The sequence below is a fragment of the Mauremys mutica genome, chromosome 3, assembly GCF_020497125.1.
Source record: "Mauremys mutica isolate MM-2020 ecotype Southern chromosome 3, ASM2049712v1, whole genome shotgun sequence".
Classification (NCBI taxonomy): domain Eukaryota; kingdom Metazoa; phylum Chordata; order Testudines; family Geoemydidae; genus Mauremys; species Mauremys mutica.
This window is the reverse complement of record NC_059074.1, coordinates 169,698,920-169,724,188: the sequence shown is the minus strand read 5'-3', so window position 1 is coordinate 169,724,188 and position 25,269 is coordinate 169,698,920. Positions and strand designations below refer to the sequence as shown.

General features: G+C 41.3%; 1 protein-coding gene across 1 annotated transcript in view; it reads right to left on the bottom strand.

The window, feature by feature from the left end:
- Positions 1-1,945: 1,945 nt before the first annotated feature.
- The window catches only part of PKDCC (protein kinase domain containing, cytoplasmic), a 48,316-nt gene continuing 24,992 nt past the window's right edge, over positions 1,946-25,269 (bottom strand). The window contains exons 4-7 of the mRNA XM_045010242.1: positions 24,552-24,631; positions 23,104-23,211; positions 9,099-9,272; positions 1,946-6,165 (exon numbers count right to left, since the gene is read on the bottom strand). Coding sequence (XP_044866177.1) covers positions 6,080-6,165; positions 9,099-9,272; positions 23,104-23,211; positions 24,552-24,631 — 448 coding nt within the window. The 3' untranslated portion in view covers positions 1,946-6,079. The remainder of the gene's footprint in view (positions 6,166-9,098; positions 9,273-23,103; positions 23,212-24,551; positions 24,632-25,269) is intronic.

Below are 25,269 nucleotides of genomic sequence, written 5' to 3'. Positions count from 1 at the left end.
ATCTAACCTAAATTTCCCTTTCTGCAATTTAAGCCCATTACTGTTATCAGGGAGCCCCTCACTCATCTTGTCTCAGGACTAAACATGCCCCGTTTTTTAACCTTTCCTCACAAGTCAGGTTATCTAAACCTTTTACCATTTTTGTTGCTGTCCTCTGGACTCTTTCCAGTTTGTCCACATCCTTCCTGAAGTGCAGCGCCCAGAACTGGACACAGTCCTCCAGCTGAGGCCATATCAGTGTCGCACAGAGCAGTTACTCAATCTGAGTAAGGTGGGCAGAATCTGGCCACAAGTATACACCCCTTACTTGAATCTTAGATACCTCACCACAGCAACTGTTAATACATGTTGCCTCTATTTCAGAACTTTCACTCCCAATCCCATCTAGAAATACAAATCAGAAACACCCAAACAAAATTTGCTGAAATCTGTTTGATTCTCAAACAAGCTTTGGGTTAGATATTATTCATGTTTTGGACAAAGTGTCAGCATGTTTTTAATACTAATAGTAACACTAACATTCATAAGAGTGAGAGGAGATCTCCAGTCATTGAGGCGGAGACGGGGGTTTCTCACAGGTCATAACCCCTCAAAGCCAAAGTCTTGTACAAAATGTTATGCACATGCACTTCTAAAATGGGCACTGGCCACCCAACAGTCTGATTAGCTGGCACACATTCCAGTTGGTATATTTACAGAAAATCTGTATTTCATAAATACCAATTTGTGCTATTATCTACATGTGTAGCAGGTTCCTTTAAATATTGAGAACTGGCAATTGTCATTAGCATGTACTTGAAATTAGTTAGCAGAGGAATAACACAGAGGAATGATATTTATTTGTTAAAAAAAAACCAATGAGGAAAAATATACCTATCCCCTGTTTTCTTTACACAAAGCAAAGCGGGAGAGTTCTATTTTTTTCATAAACAGATTTGGCAAAGTCCAACTTAAAACCAAAAAAAAGCTATCTTCATTAATTAGTTTTGTCAGTCAGTTGTTGGAATCCCACAGGATCACCAAGAACTATGATGGAGAGAGACAATGCATTTTTGTCTCATTTACATGGTCAAAACATTTGCAGTCAAGAAAAAGATTTTATTTAGATCTTAAAATATGGCCACTCTAAGAGCATGATTCTGATATGTTACACAGATGTAAATCAGGAATCAATGGAGTTATACCAATAAACCCAGATAGATAAAATCAGCTTCAGGCTCTAACATCTCAAGTGGTGAATTGAAATTTTCTTCTTCCCTGATAGCCTCACAACCACTTGCTGAACAAGCCTATTTGTTTACAGAATGTACCTTCCATTAAGTAAGTTATTTTCCCCATGGCTTTAAATTAAAGGCAATTTCAAAACGAGGGTGACATCTTTTTAATGTAGATACTTTCCCCTTTGGTAAAGGTGCAGCTACTGACCCAGGACAACTGCTAACACAATGAAGGGACAATGGGATTTGGGTTTTTTTTCCCAACACACACTGTCACATTCATCTCCTAAAAGGCTGAAAATCAATTAGATGAAAATAAAAATACAGGACTTGAAAGGCTACAAAAGATGGATCTGAAAACATAGAGCTTTCAAGTTCTATGTCTGTCTGAGGGAGGGCGGAACACCTGACCACACAGTGAAAGCTGTAAGTGGCACTGGACCTTATACTGCAATTACAAAAATGGAAATTGGCTTATGCCTACCGAATCACTATTGCTGTACCTTAGATGATGTGGAAATCATTAAAAAAAAATTCTTGATAAATTCCAATTACCAAATAGTGTCCACCAAGTTTGCATATACATTGGTTTTTTAACAGTATTTCATAATGTTGTGTTTTTTATTAATCCGGGGTTCTCTGGCTTTTCCAGTCTGTGGGACACTTTGTAAGAGAGAGATCCTTTCATGGATTCCCCTTCCCAATCCCCCTCTGCTTGTTTCCACAGATGTTTGACACAGTATAAAGTATTTTAGCAAACTTTTATTTAAAAAAAGTTCTCATTAGAATTTCAAATTTTGGCCAAAAAAAAAGAGACCATTTTCTAAGAAAATATTCATGAAGCTTTTTCCCCAATTTTTGACCAGTTTTACTTATTTCTTCATTGTACAAGACACAAGGAAGGGTTCTCTGGACTCACCTTTGAGTACCTCTGTATCTATTGCTGGTTCTCATGCTTTGTATTGCAATTTTCATTATATTTGGTTTTTTTTCTTAGTCAGCTGACACAAGGAGCTGTGGATTTATGTGAGAACTTCAATGTTCATTTTTAGAAAAGGTAAGTTTATATTCCTTCTGGTAGTGGAGAAAAGCTTGGAAATATGACCCAAGGGCTCCCTCAGAAACCAGCCAGCAAAGAAAAATGAGAATTTTTTTAATCTCATAATTTTTGTAGGATTGACTAGTGATTTTCTCTGTCTCAGGGCTCCCGCTAGTCTTTTTGTCACTGGATTCCCCTAGTGTATCCCCTTTGCTTTTCCTCCCTGGGTAGTAACAGTATTTCACCAACTGCTTATTCAGGTTCATTCAGATAGGCTTCTACTCCCATCCCTTTTGATGCCTGTCAGCTGATCAATCAGTGTCTGGCAGGAGTAAGGCTAGCTGCTAAGTAATCGTTTCTAGCCTGTAGTTTCCTGTATTAGCTCCTGTAGCAAAGGGACCATGGGCAGATCTTAACAGACCCCTAAACTTTCAAGCCTTTCCAAGAGTCATCAGGCCTTCCTTACGCCTTGTCAGATTTATACAAATGATCAGACAGTCTTTTGTGAACAATGCTCACTATTTGATAGATCTCACTTTCCCCAGGCCCATTCAGTACATTGTTGGCAGTTCATTTCATACACCGTCTGTTGGATTTGCACTGAGTAAATCTCTATTCAGATCTCAGGATTTATTTCTTTTTTAATACCAAGGATCAGCCACGTAGAGCCTAGTTGGTGTCGTCTTTCCTTTTCCTGCGTCGGAGCTGCAGGAAGCAGTTTGACGATGCCAAGGAAATGTAAGAAACAGTCCAACCTTTCAAGAAAATATAAAAATACCTTTTTCCACAAAGAAATTGTATATGATTGCTGCTCCAAGTCTAGAAGGGTCTGACTGGATCAAACCTGCCAAATTGCTTTTGTGAGTCGTCTTCTACTGTGGGTTTCCATGCCACAACTATCCACGACATTATAGTCAGCACTCACATTGCCCACTGTGGATAAGTTTAACAGGTGAGGGATTTAAGGTAGGGGATGCATGGTGAGCTTCATGGTCCACAGAGAAAGTGATACAAAATTATCTTGTTTCAGACCCTACCCAATGTCTACCTGAGTTTGATTTATGGCAAAGGCAATGCAGTCTTCTGAACCAGTTTCATACTGGACAAGAATTTGTGCTGCAGCAGAATTTCAGTGGCATTCTAGAGACAGTCAGTGTCAATGTGGGCAGCCACAAACCATGACACAGGATTGAGGACTGCAAAATGACTCCACTTCCTGGAGGTCTTCATGCCTTGAACATCGTGGCTTGGCTTGACTGAACTGCATACACCAAATAAATAATAAATGCTACAAGAACCAGTCTGAGCATTTGCTGAATCAGATCTTAAGCTGCCAAAGACACATTGCCCTAGATAGTAAATATATTTCTGTTACCAGTGGTTATTCCAGCTATTAGAACTATTTAATGTACTAAAGTGCTTCTTGTTAAGATTCTATCAGCATTTCCATAGGAAACCCTTATTTTCAGAGTTATCAAATGGTCCATATAAAATTGATGACCACTGAAATTTGTCATCCAGTCTTTTGGCTCAAAGCTACGTTTCTTTCTTTTTGCAAATTCTGGTGATAATTGTTTTGGCAGTTTTTCAGTTTCCACAGGGCAGTATGGTTTTTGGTTTTCAGTTTCAGATGCTTTTAGGAAAACTTGAAAGGGTGGAATGAAATTATCCTGATCATTAGCCTTTGGATATCTTTTTTCCCCTTGAAATTTAAAAAACTGTTAGCCATTTTACTAAATAAAAAATATCCAATTAAACAACCATTTATAAAATGCATTACTTTTTTTTAAAATGCCAAGTATTTTATATAATGTTTAATATGAAGGCACACAACCAGGGTTAAAGGCTTTCAAAGTATGTCCTGATACCTCAATGCCAGTAAGGTGTATCACTTCAATGATCTTACATTGAAGTACAATATGTGTTGGTGTGATGTGTAATGAATTTTAAAGGACTCCTTACTGTGTGTTTATCACCATTAAATGAATGAGGGACTCCTAATTATACAATCAGTTATTGCAGCAGCTAAAATGCTAATCAGTGAATTATAGCATGTCATTTTAGTGATTTGTGAGACATTATTATAGTATCGGTGATCTCTGAGAAACTGCAGTGAAATAAGGACTGTTGCTGAATGTGCTGCCCCAAGAACATCCTCTCCTGCATAGTCAGAAAGCTGAGAGAACTTCTGCTTCGCTGCTGCAGCTCCCTTCCTCCCTCTCCCCCACTGCCCTGAGCAGAGCCCAGTGAGGACAAACAGAATTTAGTCCTATGATTAATTACTTCGGATTCTATTCTAATCCGCAGTTAATTCAAAATGTTTGAACACCCATGAGCTATATTTACATGACTGAAGTCACAAAGAAAGAGAAGCTACTGAAACATGGTCTCTCGACCTAAAGGTCACTTATTTCAGCATAGACAAACACACATACAGGGCCAAACTTTGCTCTTGGATACGCACACCAGATTCCCACTGAAGTCAGTAGGGAGTCATGTATATCCTAGGGCATAATTGGGTTCTCTTAGATCCCAATTCTGCAAAGATTTGTGCACACAACTTAGAATATTCTATGTTAAGAACTTACATACATCTTCACAGGGTTCAGGCCTTAGGGTAAAGCACAGAAAAAAATTGACAAATTTTAAATTTTATTTTATTTTTTACAAAAATAAACAATTTAAGGAACAAAAGTACAAAATTTTCTGAATGTACAAACTACAAAACAGTATGACATTGGTCACTTTTAGCATTTAGTTTATTGCTTTCACTGAAAGCAAATTCTCTAGACACACTATGCCTATAAAATGCATCTATTTATATAGAATTTAAGGCTAGTGTTCATTTTTCATTTCATTTGTTCTAAGAACTAGTAAGAAGCACCTTAGAAAACCAAGGATTTGAGGATACTACAAATGAAAAGTTTTCCATGGCAAGATTTTCATAAAAAATTATGTTGTTCAAACTGCTGGATTGCTTTGCTGATCTGTCAGTGAAATACCTTAGGGAATATTTTGGACAGTTATTAAGGCCTTGATTCAGCAAAACACTTAAATATATACTTAAAGCTATCCCTATTCAGCAAAGCACTTAAGCATGGACTTAAATCCCCCTGGCTTCAGTGGGACTACTCATGCTTAAAGTTGGCATATGAGTAAGTGCTTTGCTGGATCAGGGCCTAAACAACTGAAATATGGCTTTCTTAAATTAAAGATAAATGTTTTCATAAACTTTTCAAACAAAATGAAAATTGGCTACATTTTTGAAATTATAAATATGGCTGAGTTCCATTGATGACAGGCCCATCGTATTTCTACAAATGTTTTTGGTCTTGCATATCTGATAACATTGACACAAATGTTGATTGTCTTCTATAACATTTGATATTTAGCTTTGTAACTGATAAGCTTCATTGACTCTGTAGTGATTGTACTTGTCTAAATAAATATCCTGGCAGAGGACCCAGACTTCCTATGGAAATTATGAACTTCCAACTCTGTGCAAATATGTACAGACCATTAACCTTGGTTAGAAAGGCTAGAGTTACCTACTGCTTTAAAACCCAACTTATATTCCAACAGTGTATCACATTTTGTATTTTTTGTTTTGTTATAAAAATCACATTTTGAAAATGTTGTTGTATTGCACATTCATCCTGACCATGCAGGTCATTTCTTTAAAGTTTTGCTTAGCACTCTAGATTAGAATGAGTAATAGTGCAATTATCTCTCCCTCCCGCAGACATCTTGTACATAACAGCTGTCTATATTTATACACAAACAGCTCCTGTCATTTACAAGTCAGCCTAAGCCACTTAAGCTGTCAGCCTGTCACTTTCACATATGTTATCTTGTCAGGATCAGGCACGATATGATTTGAGCCCATCTTGAAGAAGACAAGCTGCCGACCTAAACAGAACATGAAAGAAGAAAATAATTAGAAGTGATTACCAACATTTTGGTCTATTCCAAACATTGAAATCTCATATCCTGATTCTTTCTCTGCATTCTTTAAACTACACTGGAGGCCAAATTCTTCTCTCTTTCAAGCTGGTATAAATCTGGAATCTTTCTGCTGAAGTCACAAGGGCCAAACTGCACTCTGTTACACCAACACTACATTGAGAGCAGAATTTGGCCTAGTATAGATACTCCAGGTATATGCTAGGATAAGTGTGGTCAAGATTTGGCTCTGTGGGGTTGTCCAGGTGTAACTAAGAGAAGCATTTGAAGATTAAAATTGCATTAATCTGATTTATTTATATAGATTTGAAGGAGCTTCTATAAGTCAACCCATTGATTTTAATGGGCTCTGGATAACAGTTTAAATGAAGGGCATTCACTAGATCATGCAAGAATATCTTCTTGGCCTGCTCAAACCTACACACACAAAAAAGTATATATGCACCAAATTTGGCCTAGTCTGAAACACAGATGCTAAATAAGTCATCTCCTGTTGTTCAGCAGCTCAGATTTTTAAGGCAACTTTAGCAGATTTTCCACTCTTACCAACAAACTAATACAACAAAAAACACTGAGTGATGGGCAGCCTGTACAGTTTCCATTACGTAATTAATCCTTTAAGCCAGAGTTCATTTAAGGCTGTCCTTCAGTAAGGGGTTGGTTGTTGGTATTTGCTGGTGCCTCGCTAGCCCGTTCTGCTCTCATCATGCTTGTCGAACTAGGATGATCTTTCTTACATCCCCTACAGCTGGACGTGGTCCCAGCATACTGAAATCCCTAGCGCACCTGCTGTAATTGATAAAGGAGAGTCACTGGAATATATGCTACTGTGTCTTTAGGCAGTTATTCAACCTTCCCCTACCTTCTGCCTCAAGGTAATACAGCCAAATGACATTCCCACAAATCCTGCCTCTTCAGCTGGATAACATTTCCCTAAAAAATGTATCACATGCTGATCTGGATGCCAACAAATATGGTTTTAAATAATCAATAACTCCTCAGAATGCCTGAGAATCAAGTGATAATGCAGCAGGAATTAAAGTATTATTTTAAAGAATTATTTTGACGGCGCTATTCAATTAAGGGAGCTGTTCCTTTCTTCCTACAAATCTCACCAGAGCTCAAGAAGGTGTTTTTAGTGGTATATTTGGTACATCTGATTGTCATGTAATGGACAGTATGGTATGATCAGCCAGAAAGTGTTGGCTCCTCAGGATAAAGCTTGCATAAGCCTGTGATATATATTCTTTGTTCTAGGTAGGCTCTGTTCATGTCTTCCGGGTGCACAATGGATGTGAAGACCCACAGCTGCATACCACACCTTACAGCTAATACCATCCTATGGACACCTTTTTTAAAAAAAAGGTGTCTCTTGTGGGTGCCTCCAGTTTTGAGGTACCTGAGTGAGATAAAGAGCCAGATTCTGGCCTGGTCTAAATTAACATAGCTCCACTGACGTCAAAGCTACATTGATTTACACTAGCTGAGAATCAGATTTAGGGTGTCTCTAGCTGGACACCAGAAACTAAGCTACCAAACTAAGTCGCCACTTCTAAATATGTAGGCCTGCATCTTTGCTATCTACCCACAATGGGGCACAATGCATGAGCAGTTAAAGTAGCACAATGTTATGCCCAGGTAGTGTTGTCATTTTTACATTTCTGCCTTAACCGTTTTACTCCCTTTCTGGTGATTTGTGTCACTGTTGTACCATCATTTACATATAGATCTTAGTAAACAATGACTTTGAAGATTAGAGCTGACTTTCCCAGAGCAGAGCACTACTGTGCAGAGAAGCTGAAGAAGATTTCTATTATGTAGTCATATCGCTTCTTTAAACTCGGGGTTTACAATCTCAAGTATTTGTATGGCTCCCATTACCACCGTATCTGAGCCCCTCACAATACTCCTCTGAGGTAAGGAAGGAGTATCGCGCCCTCAGACGGGAACTGAGACAGGGAGGGATATCTAGGCTGCTTTTTAAACCTGCAGCAGCAAATGTCAGTTATCAGGGCTACCGACAGGCTCACACCAAAAACAGCTGTGTACGTAGTGCAGCTCAGGCTCCAAAACTCACCCCCCACCGAGCTTCAGAGCCCGAGCTCCTGCCCAAGCCCAGACATCTCCACAGCTGTTCTTAGCGATGTAACACAAGTGTAAAATTCACTGCCACAGGTCTTCACGCACAGTGTAGACATTTCTTCAGAAGCGAAGTGACTTACCCAAGCTCAGCCAGGAAGTCTATGGCAGAGCAGAGATTTAACCCCAGCTCTCCCAAATCCTAGGATGGTGCCCTAGCAACGGAATTATCCTTTGTCTAGAAAGTTGTGCCAACTCTCCTTACCAACAAACAGCATGTAAACCAGAACACCAGCTGACAACAGCACAGTATTTCTGTCAGGATCAGGACCCTCTTCTGTCTGCCAGAGGGTCATAGCTGAGTGATGGAAGGAGAGATAAGAGAACTTGTTTGGCCTAATATCAAACCAGATCATATGGACTTGAATGTTTCTTTCAAATTCAAATGTTGGGCCAAATCTTGCCTATCTTACTCATGTGAAGACTCCCAGGGAGGTCAAGTCCCTGTGATCTCTGTCCAGCTGCCCCCAATTGATCCCTTCATGCCAGGCTATTCTGAGTCAGTGCACAGACCCCCTCTGTGGAGCACAAGGAAAGTACAGCCTAGCCCACCTCCTCTGCTCAGCCCCAACTGAGGGTTAAGGGACATCCTCCCATCTCTAGCAACTATGCTCCCATGAGCCTACTCCAGTGTAACTCATTCACCAGATGGTTTCAAAACCATATATATTTATATGGGCCAGTAGCTTGTTTTGGATTATTAGCACCAGCTGCTGCATTTGTTCAATAGCACCGGTTACCTGTCCACGTTGTCTGGTTGGTCAGGACAAAAGCTTTGCACTGGGAGTGATTCTCGCAGACCTCGATGGCTTCGCCGACATCGAACACAGAGAGGAGGCAGCCCTTGTGATGGTAAGAAGGCCAGCACCTGTAGTTCTCATCGGGAATAGCAGCTTCCGGTATCTGTTGGTACTCTGCAAAAACCAGAGCTAAACAATGAGTTGGAAAGCTCTTCCAAAAGGGGTTGTCAAAGTGCCGTGAGGGGTGGGAGAGAGAAGGCGTATAAAGGGACATCTCTCATAATCTATCACATAAGATTTTCATCACCTCTATTTGCTAAAACCTCTTTGGTGCTCGTATTTATTTTTAGAAAAGGATCTGTCTGTAAAACTGTGCGTACGGCAGGCATGAGATATTTTATGTGGGATTTCACTGGGAGAATGTCCCATTCAATAAACAGCATCCACTTGAATGAACTGATTCCCTGTCCTCCTCCTTAACACTGAATGGGCTTGTCAGGGTGAGACCTGATCAGGCACTCCTGCCCCTCCCTCTCAGCCAGGAGAGCATGTTATTTCACTTTAGCTTCTTTAGAACATGAAGAAAAGACAGGCTTTTAATTAAGCAAACTTTTTTCCTTGCTCAGATTAACACAAAAGGGGAGTTGCTTGATGGGTGTTGGGGGGAGGGGGGAAGGAGAGACAAAAAGAGCCCATGAAGCATGTCAGCTTGGTTCTTGCCCAGCTCCTCCGCATTGCCTTGTGGATTACTTGGCTCCCTTGGCTGCCGTTCAGTCTCTCTTGCCTTTATGAGCTCCCTCTTGTTCTCTGTTCACAGCTCCTCTCAGTCTCCCAGCTGCTCTTGGGCTTCTCTGATGAATGCATCAGCAAAATTAAACTAATCATTTCTAAATATTTCTACTTAGCTTCCAGAACACAGAAATAAAAAAATAATTCGATAGTTATCCTAATTGCATCTATTACAGAAATTGTAGCTGCGTGCCCTACTTCTTTTGTCACTTTTGTTCAAGGATCTTTTGCTTGAAACTGCAAAGTTTCAGCCTGCTAATATCTGAGAGAGAGCTTTGTAAGGATGCTTCCAGTCCAACAGACAGTGTTTACTATAGACTTAACAGCCAGCGGTTTGATTCATAAAACAATTACTCACCATGTAGGGTACATTCCATGCTATTGATATGGAAAGTGTGTGAAATATTCAATATGCTCTTATGAGCTTGGTCAAAACAAAAATAAGACATACACCAACAGGAAACACAATAAAAGTCCAATCATGTCCCATTTAAGTCAATGGCAAAATTCCCATTAACTACAGTAGATGCAGGATCAGACCCCAGAATGGATTTAAAAAATGGGAAATAATTACGCAAAAAATGTCTGCTTAAAAAGCAGCTGCATGAATAAGAACGGTCACTAGTCAGACGTATGTCATTAGTATTAAATGTAATGGAATTATTTGACCAGAGCTACAGCACAGAGACTGATTTGAGTTGGTTTGTGTGTTCACTCTAAAGTCAATGAGACTATCCATGTAAGGCAAACAACGGGTCCAGTCTACCATTGCCCTGTTCCTTATGTAGTCAATTATACCAGTGCCAACCGAATGCAAAGTGGATGTGAAATGCCCACCTTGCACCGGTGTGACTACAAAAGGTGCAAGGCAAAGGTGAAGCAGTACACCTAAACGGACATCTGCAAGCTGGACGTACTTTTTAAGTAACGGAGGAAAATGCACGTCTACTCTAGTGCTGGAATGCCGGTAGGGATCAAGCCTTGGGCCCTTACAGGGAATTCTCCTCAGAGCTTGCCAAGCTCCTGACGACAGCATCTAAGGCCAAGCTCTAGCAGGCCTTGGCAGGAAGTCTGCATAGCAACCCCAACATCATGTGATATATCTTCACTATACAAACAGAAATCTGTCTCCGAGTAACCCACCTATCAAACTGCAATTTACTTTTTTTAAAACTCTCCTACAGGCAAATATGTTTTAAAAGTCTCTCTACTACATATTACATTGTTTCATTTCTAATGTGTTACTATATATTCAATGTTTCTCTCAACAGTCTTCCCCACTCCCTACCCTACCTACCATTACAATTTTTTTAACCACAGTGGGCCAGAGCAGCTGAAGCGCTAGTTCCTTTATTCATACATCTATTAAAAAGCAGCTTTCATTCACTTTCAAAGAGACTGAGGGCTTGCTTTTACTGAGGGGTGTGAATTATAGATTGTGCTAATGTGTTGTGATCTAACTATCACATGTAGACCCTGCTGGCGCAAATTCAAAAAGGTACCTAGTTCCTGTTCATGTAAACATTAGAGTGAAGATAGTCTTTCTACTTGGAGCAGCTCTGAGGTGTGCAACAGTGACCTTGTGGAACCAGTCAACTTGTGGAACTCCCTGCCTGAGGAAGTTGTGAAGGCTAAGACTATAACAGCGTTTAAAAGAGAACTGGATAAATTCATGGAGGTTAAGTCCATTAATGGCTATTAGCCAGGATGGGTAAGGAATGGTGTCCCTAGACTCTGTTTGTCAGAGGGTCGAGATGGATGGCAGGAGAGAGATCACTTGATCATTACTTGTTAGGTTCACTCCCTCTGGGGCACCTGGCATTGGCCACTGTCAGTAGACAGGATACTGGGCTAGATGGACCTTTGGTCTGACCCAGTACAGCCGTTATTATGTTATGTTCTTATGACCTCTTTGTCCAGTTCCTAGAGCAGGGAACCCACAATGGTCTGCAAAAGTCTCTGAGCTCTGTACTAATGTAAATAGTGTCACAGTGTATTTAGTAAATGATAATCCAAACCACAAAAATATACACAGAGGAAGACTGATACATTCCCTGGCTGAGAAGTTACTAAGCTTCCTTGCACAGTTCTGGTAGAGGGGCAGAGGTAGAGACATAGGAGGCCAATGGGAAGTGTGGAGGAACAGGGCCTCCATGTGGATAGCTCTGGCAGAACCCCAAGACTGGCACATTTCTCAAAATACCCACAGATTCTTGGCTTTTCCAGCAGGGGTTCTGGCACAATTTTTATAGTGGGGGGTGCTGAGAGCCATTGTAAACCTTATTTATAATGGAAACTACTTCAAGCCAGGGGGTGCGGCAGCATCCCTAGTTCCAGCACCTATGTTTTCCAGTGTGGTGAGAGTGTAGTGGGGAGGAGAAATGTGAGGGGATTGTCATGGGGTTCCCTTTCCATTGTGTGGGTTTTCCTGTGGAAAGGCTGATGTCCTGAGCATGATGCATTTCAGCAAGCACAATGTGAAGAGATGAGCAGTTTACTTTTTAAAAGCATTAAATTTTCCCGACAGAAAGCCTGATCTGATATCTACAACTGGACTTTGCATGAAACTTAGATCATTATGGATCCTCTCCTGCTTCCACTGAAGTCAATAGAAAATCTGAGTACAGTAACTGCCTACTGGCCTTGCTGTCAAAGTGAGGACCATATGGCGACCCTGAGAGCCACATCAAGACACTCTTTAGCTTCCTTCTCCATACACCACTTTTCCCCTTACCACTAATGTAATAACCCGTACTACATTTTCCCTTTCATCATTTTTTTCATGTCTATTTTAAAAATAGATGTGAGGGGGCGAGCTGCTCCCTAAAGACCAGCTGTGCCTCTGCCATAAGTGGCCATGCAGAGGAGGAACAGGAAAGGAGCCTTTGCCGCTACTTGTGTGGCCTACAACAGGAAAGCCTAAATCACAGCTCTGAGTGAAGGGGCTGCTGTCAAGAGGCTTTGGTCCCCTGGCAGCATCTCACCTGAAAGAGGACAGCAAGGATGAAGAGTAGGCTGAAATGTAGCTCCCTCCCCTCTCTCTCTCTCTTTCACTCACTCTCGCTAGCCAGCAGAGCTTTCCAGCCTTGCAGGGGAACAAGTTTGCTGTACTCCTTTAAACTGGTGCCACAAATTATTCCTCCTCCTCCTCAATTAGGGAGCTCCAGGAGACATCCTCCCGCCCAGGGCAGTCAGGCCCATGTGGGTTTTTGGGTTATAGAAAATATCTTCAAACTGCTTGTGCCTAAACCTAGAAAAAACTCTAACCCATGATAACAACCACTGAATACTGGTCTGAGAAGTGAATCCTTTTCCAAAGATTCACTTTGTCTCAGAACATGATGATCTAGTATCTTTGTAATTTGCACAATGAAGAAATCTCACGCGAATCTCACGTGTATATCACTTCAAATCAAGGGTCCAGTCCATAGCCTTTACTTGTGTGAGTAATCCCATTGTGCTGTGAGTATTTGAAACCAAGACACTTTACTCACTTAAGTAGGGATAGCAGGATAAGGAGCCCTTACTTGAAGGCAACTGGAGAGTTACTTAATTAACAGGAGTTTTGACAACACTAATTGGCATGTCCAATTAAAAGGTAAGCTATGTATTTTAGATATGCCCAAATGTAACCACTCAAATACATAATGAATCAAAATACTGATAAACGTGGTACTAATTCAATGGTTCAGAGAGCGTTCCTCTCCTATTCAAAAACTTGCTCAATCTGAGATAAACTATCAAGATGAAAAATAAACCCATCAGTGGTAACTTTCCAGTCACATACTTTCTATCCATTTGTTTTTATGTTCATGTCACTCACCTAGCTCTTTGTGGTTCACTATGTAGGATATAGCAAGATTAAAATGTTACATAGCTCACTTGTACTTTGTTGTATGTATCAAAGAGAGAGGTTTGAATGAGATTTGTAGCCACATCAGGACTTTTTACCTGCTGTGTGAAATGGCTTAAGAAATCTAAGTTGCATTTCTCAAACTACTACTTTAAATGTTTATCCTGGTCACAATGGTTCAAATACTTGTTCTATTTAGAAATACCCAACTGATTTAAAGACAGCTTTAGCTCAGGTTTTTGCCTTCCCAAACCTGAAACTTATTTAAATGGAGTCCATGGAATTTGAAGGCTCACAGCAGTAAATCACATCATAAAAAGGTCAAAGTTCTGGTCGATTTCCAGACTAATGGTGTTTAAAACCAATAAATACTTGCCTAATACTATAAATGCAGCAATAAATTTACACTTTCACATACATATACACAATTTGACATAGCGTATTTAAAGTCTATCACTGTAAAGTCAAGGAATAGATCAAAGAATTACTCTGTGTTCATAAATAACTCCTTACCAATGCCCTAACCAAAAATATTCCTTTTCACTTGTACATATTTTTGTAAATGTTGAAGCAAATAAACTTTAACTACACTAGGCCTGATTCTGTTATCACTTATACCATTTTTCATACCAGTTTAACCTCTAAGACCAAATTCTCTATTCACACTGAGGTAAGTAGCGCCAGGCAGGAAACAATTTTCCCATCCTACAAAAATTTGAGATTTCAAAACATTTTCCTAGCCCAAATCATAAGTTGAAATCTAAAAATTGTTCATGAACCAAAAATCCAAGATGTTTTTTTAAATCATTCATATTTCATTTTGTTTTTTTAATTATCTATAAATTAACCTGAATTTTGAAGTAAAAAGTCATTTCAAATAAAAAAAACAGAATGTTTCATTTCAGAACTTTTTCTTTCTTTCTCTCTTTCTTTCTAAATGGGAAATTAGTTGAAACTGACCCATTCCCATGAAGTTTGCTTTGTTTAACTGGCATTTTCCAACAAAAAATGTTTAGCTGAAAAATTCCCAACCAGCTCTAGATGTAAGGTAAGTAACTCCAGCGAAACTGGGGCAGTTACACTGGGAGAAAGTAAGTGTAAACCAAGATCAGACTCAAGCCCATTCATTTATGTTACACTGCTGTAAATCGACAAGTAACTTAGATCAAGTCCTAAAGGCTCTGGCCCACCCCACCCAGAAGAGCCATCTTGACAATGTACCATTTCATATGATAAAGTGATATATTTAAAAACTGAAATCAGTTCATGGCAAACTAACAAATCACTGACCAAATACTATAATTAAAAACAAAATAGCAAAGCTTAAAAAGGCACTAACATCCCAAAATTACCTTAGCAAAAAAATCACCTGTGTTGTCCCAGTGCTGACTCTAATATATAAACATGCCCATTTTCACAGTACCAGACTCAATCATATAAATAACTCCAGGACTACGTTATAAACAGGCTGTGGTTCCCCCTTTTAAATTGCTTAAATCACCTTAAATCTGACTTTAATCAGTTCTAATGACCATTTATTTCAGCTACAGCAGCTAGAGTGCATTTTTACTACCAGCTACAGCTTCCAGGTGGAAAATTGCCCAGTCGTCTTTTCCAGTTATCACCTGCCAATACACCATGGGTCAATGACACAGCTGCATCCTTGATAAAGTAATCCTGTTACTCCCTATTTCACCCCCACTTCCATTGTAATGATAAAATAATGAAACCTGCTTCTGGATTTCTTTCCCCCCTACCACCAATTGCCCTTGCTTGTAGTTAAACATAAAAGGCCTGATTCTACCAATCTCAGTAATGCCTCGCTATACAAATAGTCCCACTGATTTCCCAATGAGTATGGACAGCAGAATCAGACTCTAAATAACAGGAAAATATACTTACTGCTTCACACATACGTTCAGATTAAAAAACAAAGCGAGAATTTTGTTATTACAAACGTTTGCCCTCTTGATATTACATTTGTTTGCTTGACTTTCAGTAGGTCTCATTTTACATTTTTCGTGTGTCCATGTTTTCATATGCTATAGTAAATCATTCAAAAAGAATGCCCCATAAATACAGCTCTAAGGCCAAGTTAGTGTGATTTTGCATTACACAAATGCTTTTTCGGGGGGGGGGGGGCACTACATGCCCATGCCAGCATCAAAACAGTAGTATTGCAGGGGAAATTACTCTCCACTTCCAATCACACCTGCCCTCCTCCACTGAATCACTGCAGCCGTTTGGAGAGGTGCTGTGGTCCAGTGAAAAAGGCATCTGGATAGGACACTGACCTGCTGCATGACCTTGGGTAAGACACTTCCCTTCTGTTTCCGCTCCATCTTTTGTCTGTCCTGTCTATTTAGACTGTCAGCTCTTTGGAGCAAGGACGGTCTCTTACTATGCATCTGTACAGTGCCTAGCACAATGAAGCCCTTGTCTTGATTGGAGCCTGCTGCAGTACAAATATTTGCATTTTGTCCTCCTGTCAACATTGCACCATGAGAGGAGAAAAAGTTGGATTTTTTTTCTGGTTCATGCATTGACAATAGAACTGTTAACCAGGTTCCAACTACAGGGGCAAATTCTACCTGCAGTTATGCCTCTGCAGTGCAACCTCATTGAAGGTAGCTGTACCAGAGACTGGGGTTGAACAGATGTGACTGAGGGAGAATTTAGCCAGCAAAATCTTTATTGGTGTATGAAAATCTGTATTAAAATTGTAGAGCTATCACTTTAAATGCTCGGGGGATTCCCAGGTCCTGCTTGCAGGCAAGCGGCTTTGTGAGAAAGTGTGTGAGCAATAGTCTCTCAACAGACAAGCAGTCTAAAGTAAAGTGAGGTGACCTGGGCCTCTCTGTCTTAGGGAGCAGCCTGCTTTGTCTCTCTATTGGGGTTCTTGTGTATTATTCTAAATTCTAAAAAAAAAAAATCAAGTATTGTTACAATACAATACTTTTGCTGGAAGGTTGCATGGTTTTATCTAACTTCTCTGTTCCTATGCTGCGAACATACCAAATGGTCGTGATACTGCACAGGCCAGAAAATGTGTAGGGTCAGATTTTTAAACATATTTAAAAGTTACTAAAGATGCAGCTAGCCACATAGTGGAATTTTCAGAAGTTCCTAGGTGCATAGCGCCCAATTGGAGTTAGGCACCTAGTAAGTGAGATTTTCAACAGGGCTTAACTGCCATTGGGAGTTAGGCACCTCAGCACTTTTGAAAATTCCACTAGGTGCCTATCTGCATCTTTAGCAGCCTAAATAAAATCTGGCCCCTAACACGTCTGAAGGTCCAGCCCAGCAGTTAGAAAAAACATTTTATTACTAAGCTGGTCAAATCTGATCTAGAGCAATGGAAAGATGATAATATGAAACTCCATGATGCCATTTTTAGAGTCATTTTTCAGAGCAGAGAGGAAAGGAGTACCTTGGCGGCATGAGGGTGGAGATGTATATCCTACTGTCCACACGTGAGGGAAAGGAATACTGTAACTCCTTATTTTCTCAGGGCTAGGTCATTATATTTATGCTACAGCCCTGTGAAAGTGAGTCAGAGCTACACCCTATGGAAGCCAGCTACTGCCTGCCTGGGGCTGCTGCGTGCTGATGGTAGAGGTGGGCACGCTGTTCCATAACTATGCACTCCTAGTGGATTGGCCCCACTCCATGGGCCAATAAAGGTGGAGGTCAGACCATGCCTCTCCCCTTCTCATTTTTAGTCTCCTGCCCCACATATGGCTGCAAAACGAATCCTTGTGCTCCCTAAAGTGGAGGGAGCACACAGACTGCTAGCAGGGGAGGCCCTTGCATGGCCAACGGGGAGGCTTCCTCCATGCCCCGCTATCCCTATGCGACTCAGGGCATGTCTACACTTACCTCCAGAGTGATCGATCCAGCAGGGGTTGATTTATCATGTCTAGTGAAGACGCGATAAATCAACTGCCAAGCACTCTCCTGTCGACTCCCGTACTCCACCGGAGCGAGGAGCATAGGCGGAGTCAACAGGGGAGCGGTAGCAGTCGACCTACCACAGTGAAGACACTGCGGTAAGTAGATCTAAGTACGTTGACTTCAGCTATGTTATTCATGTAGCTGAAGTTGCATAACTTAGATCAATCCCCCCACCCTCTAGTATAGACCAGGACTCAGTAAAAGGCCTCATACAATCTGGACCTATATGGTTGTGCAAAAGGACACAACAGGGGCACAATCCTGGCCAAAACTAATTCATTTTAGAATCTGTGAGACTATTTGTAGGAATTGTTTGTAATGTAATCCCATCTGCAGCATGTGTGTCTTTAAGTATCTTCAAGAAAGTGCTTATTGTCTTTTGTAGCTCAACCTAATATGGCGTATAAAAACTGCCTGAATATAATCTGTTCCCACCCTCCAATGTTTCTCTCTCTCTCACACACACACACACACCATTAAAATTTCTTGAGCAGATTTATAATTTCTCAAGCAGGTTGCTAGAGTATTTTTTAAGAAACATTGTTGCACTGTAAATATTTACATACAGCGCAACCCTGCCAAAATGTCAAAGGACAAAGGAAAACAGAGAATGTCTTTACCTTACTCCCTGGCATTCTGTCTCGAGTCCTGTAAATGTACTTGGTTCAACAACTGCTTTTATTTCTGCTAATTATGCCTTTCTTTTGGCTAACTCGCCCCTCAAGACTTAATAATGGGTCACCTATTTTCTTTAATGAATAACAAAGCTACAGGATTTACTAGCTGTAGTGCCTCTCACATTTCTGTGTAACTCCTGAATTCACTGAAAGGTTGGGTTGGGGAGGTTAGACTAAGACTCCAGAGCCAGACCCTCAGTTGGTGTAAATCAGCATCGCTCTTGAAGTCAATGGGAGTTTTGCTGGAGACTTCGAGGAGGAAGGAATTTCACCCATGAAATCCAATGGGTTTGTATAGTATAGTATTCTTGCAGTTATGGCAATGCTGTCATTTTAGAAAAAAATCTTCACAAGGAAATGTATGCTCCGCATTGTTCAATGTTCTCAGAAGAAGAGACTAATACCCCATTACAGATAAAAGCATTTGAACACAGTGTCATTCCAAACAGTGTAGCACCTGTATAACAATTCTGTGTTATTTACAATTACAAAAAACTTACATGGCTACTGAAGGACTTCTTCCCCCACCCCTTCTCTACATTGCTTCAGTAATTTAGAAGCAAAGTCCAGAGTATAATATAATTTACAACACTGTAAAATGTTTTACAGCTGAAACACAGTGAAAGCTTAAGACCTAAGTCCTCCTGTGACATGACCATGGTTCATGTTGTTAAATTTAATTTATGGGCAGGCTCAGATTGACAAGAACTTTCCTAGTATCACTTTCCTACGGATGGTCAATATCACCTTTCTCACTTAAAAAGGGGGTCCTTGCAAAAACATAGGCTCAGATAGAGAAATCTGTTTCATGAAAGGTCAGATTTCAGCTTTTTCCCTAAGTCCCTTTTCAGAAATCACCATCGCTTCTTGTCAGGATTTACAACTCTCTATTAAAGACAATGGATAACTCCGAGTTTCTAGATCTAAATCAAATTATGAAGTACCGTGAGTTGAATCTTCTAATGTTCCTTTTTAAAAAAAAAAAAAGAGAGATCGCTTGCAGTTCCTGGATCTGAACCTACTACTGTGGCTTTGGTTTCAGTATAAACTCTATACCAGAACAGGCTTATTTTCTAGGTCTCTTTCGGATGCAGCAGGAATCTGTTGGTAACAGTTATTAGGTGAGATTGCAGCCCAAAATGGAGGTAATGTCACATGAGCAGTTAATTTCTTGAGATTTCCATTATTCAGGATGGTGGAAATCTTGTGAGACCAGGGCACCTGATGAGATTTCCATCATTTAGACCGAAATCTAATGAGAACAACCTTGTAAGCTTTTGCCTCATTTTAACCTGAAACCAAAGCCTAGTTCCAATTCAGCCTCGAACCCAAACCACAATCCCTAGCCCAAACCTAAATCAGTCCAGCATCTGACAAATAGCCTCCTCCCCCTCTCACTGTATTATAGAACACGACAGAAAAAGAACAAACAAGCTACAACTTAAAAAAATATTTTTCCCTTGCCTTGGGAGAGAGTTATACAGTGTCCTGTGAAAGTGCTGCTGGTTTCTCGGTCTTTCCACAGACAACATTTTCAGTGGTGTTTTAAGGTGAAATTTGTCTCACCCACATAAAATGCAGGGGATTAGGGAGGTGAAATCTCCCTTCCCCCGGCCCAGGCAGGGCCAGAACATGGGCGTATAACTGCTTTTGTGATTTCTACTGCCTCTGCGGCTGCTGAACTGATGGGTTGGAACAGTATCCACCCCACCACCACCACCACCACTTGCAAGAGTTATTATGTGGCCCAGTGGCCCAAACTACTTAGTCTGTGGCCCCAGCATGGCTTGGGAGTAGTGTTGCTTTGTGTGCTGGACCAGCATTTGGCTGTTCTCCTGAGCACCCAACCCTCCCCTACCATCACACCCTGCCTTGCAGCTCCACTGTGCCATCAGGAGAATGTCACCATTGGTAAATCATCTTTGGATTGAGAGTTTTAAAAAAAAGTGAGTCGTCATGTGCTAAAAGCGAAATCTTGAGAGAGAGGAGCCTGTGTAGAGAAGGAAGGATATAAGTGGACACATGGGACCCGATTACATTCATCTGCACTGAGGCCTCTGGGAGGATAAAGTAAGGTTACCCAATGTCCCAATATTAGGGACTTTTTCTTGTATATGCAACTATACTCCCCCTATCCCCAAAAAAGTGTCTCAATTTTTCATGCTTGCTATCTGGTCACCATAGGATAAAGGGGCCTTAAAATATGAATACATTATATATACACACCCACTTTAAGGTCCTTTTACATGACTCTAGTGGTGTAAAATGGCCTTAGTGCAAATGAGAAACAGGCCCATGCATTCTGAAGATATGGTATCCAAGTATGAATATTTACCCATAAGTCAACAAGGTCTTGCTTCAGTGTAATTTCTGTGAGGATATTTGATTTCTCTTGATTGCCATTGGCTGAATCCCCACATAAAATAATTTAAAGAACCTCAATGTTATGTTAAATTAGAATTTTATTAGAATTGCATAAAACTGTACTCACATGCTCTATGTGCAGTTACACAGGGCAATTTCTATAGCCTTTACTCATGTTGAGTAGCACTTTGCTCCCTGAGCAGTTTCGTAAAAGTTAATGGGACTGCTTGCAAACAAAGGCACTAGCCAACTTGAGTAAGGGTAGCAGAATCTGAGCCACAGTTATTCAGGATTATACATAACTAAACCACATATGAAATACAGAAGCCTAATGTGAGTGCAGGTTTGCTCCATATCACTGAAGCCTTGCACTGTTACATCTAGCATCACTGTCTTGGGTTTTCTCCCGGCAATTCTTTATAAGCAGGACAGCCTTTAAAATTCAAAACCTCATATTGTCCTGACATGGCAGCTAAATCTGGAATCAGCCAGCATCACAGAAAAACCTCAACCTTCCTGGCACTTCCTCAACAAAGGATGTGTTTGTACTGTTGATTGTGCTGCTGAGAATGATTTGACTGTGTTGACAGGTATCACTCAGCAAAGACCGTGATGAAAATCTGAACATTAGAAAGTTAAATGAACACCTGTAACAATTTTCTTGCCAATTTTACAACAAAATAAATACTGAATTATTTGTGATCAGTGGGCCAAATTCATCCCTGGGGTCAGAGTCCACTAAAGTCAGCAGAGTTACACCAGGAATAAATTTGACTCATGAGTCTATCACAAGGGAAATGCTTTACTGAACTTTTAAAATCCTTTACCCTAAATCCATCTTCATTTATCAGCCATCTCTTTCTCTCTACTATCAGTGGTGAGCTGGAGCCGGTTCCCACCGGTTCACGGGAACCGGTTAAATTTAGAAGCCCTTTTAGAACCAGTTGTCCCGTGGTTGAGAAAAGCCCCAGCAGCTCCCTGCCCTTCCCCCGGCCCCAGCTCACCTCACTCCGCCTCTGCCTCCTCCCCGAACGCTCCCCCGGCTTGTCCTCCCCCTCCCCGGCTTCCCGCGAATCAGCTGTTTGCGCGGGAAGCCTGCGAGGGCTGAGAAGGAAGCAGCGGCTTCCCGCAGGTGAGCTGGGGTGGGGGCGGGGGCGCAAGGAGGGCTCCAGGTGCCGCATGGCTCCGGCCTGGCCCCCAGCCCCGACCCCATCCCCGGGCGGCACGGTGGGGGGCAGGCAGGGGCAGGGGTTCCAGGGGCAGTCAGGGGACAGACAGAAGGGGTGTTGAATGGGGCAGGGGTCCCGGGGGGGCCATCAGGAATGAGAGGAGGGGGTTGGATGGGACGGCAGGGGGCAGTCAGGGGACAGGGAAGGGGGGTGGATGGGGCAGGGGTCCCAAGGGGGGGGTCTGTCAAGGAACATGGGGGTTGGAGAGGGCTGTAGTCCCGGGGGGGAGGCCCATGATCCCCTCGTGGGATGAGGAGGAGGGAACCGGTTGTTAATATTTTGGCAGCTTATCACTGTCTACTATGCATGTGCCGCAAAACCATCATATTTTCTTATCACCCTCCAGCAGCTCAAAGTCTGACATGGATATTGCACCTACAAAAAGAAAAATTCTGCACAGCATCTATTTTTGGTGGTATGACCACCAAACAAGTATATTTACCTATTACAGATTGTAACATTTGAAAGAAGGTAATGTGTTCTTCTACAGTGTATGTTTGAAAAGCACTGTATACATTTATGGTGCTATACAAGAGATTTTTGTTAAGATGTAAAAGAAAAACCTCAGCATGTAAACTTTATGCAATTTCTTTGTCAATCTATGCAGTTTTGTTACCCTATCACTGCTGCAAGCTGAAGGCTGCAGGGATATTCCCTTTCAGAGCAGGTAGGGGGGGTTAATGCTTCTAACCTGCAGCACCTGCAATACAGAAACTGCAAGGAAATCCCATGAATCTTAGGATATCCATGCAGAGCTAGGATATTAGCATGGAGATAAATTGGCTCCCTCTTCCAGGGCTCCCTGCTCTTGCCTGCCCCAAACTCCCACCTCAGGGAGGTTCCAAAATGCAGATTGGGAGATAAGCATTTGGGCACAATGCACCTTTCAGCATGAATTTATACTGCAGATTTCCCACAGGTTTGACGTGGTTGATGGCTGCTCTCCATGGCACCAACAACCCGCCTTAGTACCTTCCATGGTACCCATGGAACTCTGACTACCTGGAAGCCCTGCTGTGGACTTCAATTTCCACGACTTCAGGGGCCTTTTTGGTCTCTTCTCCTTATTTCTGCTCCCCTCCACACCTCACAGACTAGATCGAGCCAATAGCTTTACATTTTGTCAAAGGAATACTTACCAGCTTTCAGCATCCGTGTAGTGTTCTGTAGGTATGTGCCACTCTTGTATAAATGCAAAACTCTTTCTAGCTGAGCCACTGTTTCATCTATTCCCCAGTGGAGTTCTCCTTTAATAGTACAGAAAAACGGTGATTTAGACAAAGAATTTGGGATTAATAGGGATTATACCTGAGTAAGGTCCAAAGGATCAAGATTCAGTTGTGCCAAACTGTGTGATGTTTTTGTGATGTGGACTTCAGGCATTACAAAGTGACTGCCAAATTGATGTTCATATATGCGATGAGTCAAGCCCTAACCCCGAGTCTCCAAAGCTGAGCAGCTAGTGTACTGAGACAGCCAGCGTCCTGTCTGAATATGATAGGATGGGTTATCCACAAGAGATGAAAACTCCTTTCCAGTGAATTCCCTTTGAAATTATTTATAGCCTGGCACAATATACCTCCCCATAAAATATACTGAAGACCAGGCAGGAAAAAAAACCCTCTGGCGTGAAATCAAAAGTACAGTTAAGACATACTCAAGCTACTCTTGTCTGAATGTCATTTTATGGTAAAGATAATTTTATGGTCTACTCTGGATTCTGAAGCATAAAATAATCTCTAGTGTCATCTGGGAGATGTATGCAATAAATTGTCTCTGTGGTTCTAATTCCTCTCAGTAGAGATGGCCCATTCAAGGTCCTCCACACCAATGAATCCCTTAACATGGGACTAACATTTTGCAGAGGGCTGTGCATGAGCCCTTTGGTCAGGATGAATTTCACTCTGTGGGCTGGCTTGTTCCTCCTGAGATCTGCATGCAGAGGAGACCAAATTTTGAGTCAAATACTGCTCTGGTCAAACTGCCATTGACTTGCAGTGGGAACTGCATCTATGTAAGGGTGGAATTCATCCCTGTGCTGGGGCCCAGGACAAGGCACATACTACTTAAATACTACTTAAGACCTCAAAATAGAGAGTTAAATGGTATATAGGCCTCATCTTAGCTCCTCTGATCAGGAGTGAATTTAATTCTAAGGGCACATCTACACTTCACCTAGAGGTGTAATTCCCAGATCAAGTAGACATGCATGTGCTAGCTCTGCCCAAACTAGCACCTAAAAATAGCAGTGTAGCCAAAGTGGCATGAACAGCGACTCAGGCTAGCCACCGAAGTACAATCGCATCAGAGATACTAGGTAGATGCTCTGGTGGCTAGCCAGTATCTACACTGCAATTTTCAGCATGCTCACTCAATCAAAGCTAGCATGGGTACATCTCCCCAGGCTGGAACTTACACCTCCAGCTGCAGTGTAGACATGCCCTAAGTGAGAGCAGAATCTGGCCTTAAAGCAATACATGTAAATGTAGCACCCTTCCCCCCATCCACCCCCAAACAAACACTCAAGTTTACAGTGATATGAAAAAGGGAGACATTTGGCAGTATCACATATTTACAGTGGGATTACCTGTAGCATTGACTATCATGTCCAATAATGGTCTTAAGGAGGATGGAGCACTGTGTGGCAGAAGATATGTAAAAAAAAACCTGCAATGGAAAAGTAACCCATATTTTAAAATAAAGTTGGCAAGGATCTAGTAACCACTGAATGACATAAACTATTAGAATTTTATTCCTTAAGTCCTTGACCTATTCAGGAAATATAATCATATTCTATAATCAAATAAATATACAGCGGAGGCTAGTCACACAGCTGTCTGGCATACCTAGACTAAGCTGCTATAACAAGGCTGCCTTGTAACTACCTGTAAATGTTCCATTAACATAGAAATTTGCTGTGAAGCCCTATGGATTGTGACTATTTGCAAAGCTGTCTGTACTTGGACAAACTTTATTAAAGGGACACTGTCAAACTCTGAAGTCTTGTTTTTTCCCCCTCAAAACCTTAAAAATACAGGTCAGATTTATGCTTATTTTATTTCACCAATTATTTCCTTTTCAGTTCTGCATTATTTTTAGGCTTTAAGATGAAGCGGGGGCAAGGGGGGAAAATCAGTCTACGCCACCAAAATTCAGGACATCTTCAATATTCCCATGGTGGGGTCATCATTAACATGCATTCGTGATGTTCCTGAATGGACTCCATGTTTGAATGCAAACTCTCTACTGAAAAAAAACCTGCTAGGGATTCAGGTAGTTTGCATTGCTTTTCCTAGGGAGGAAAC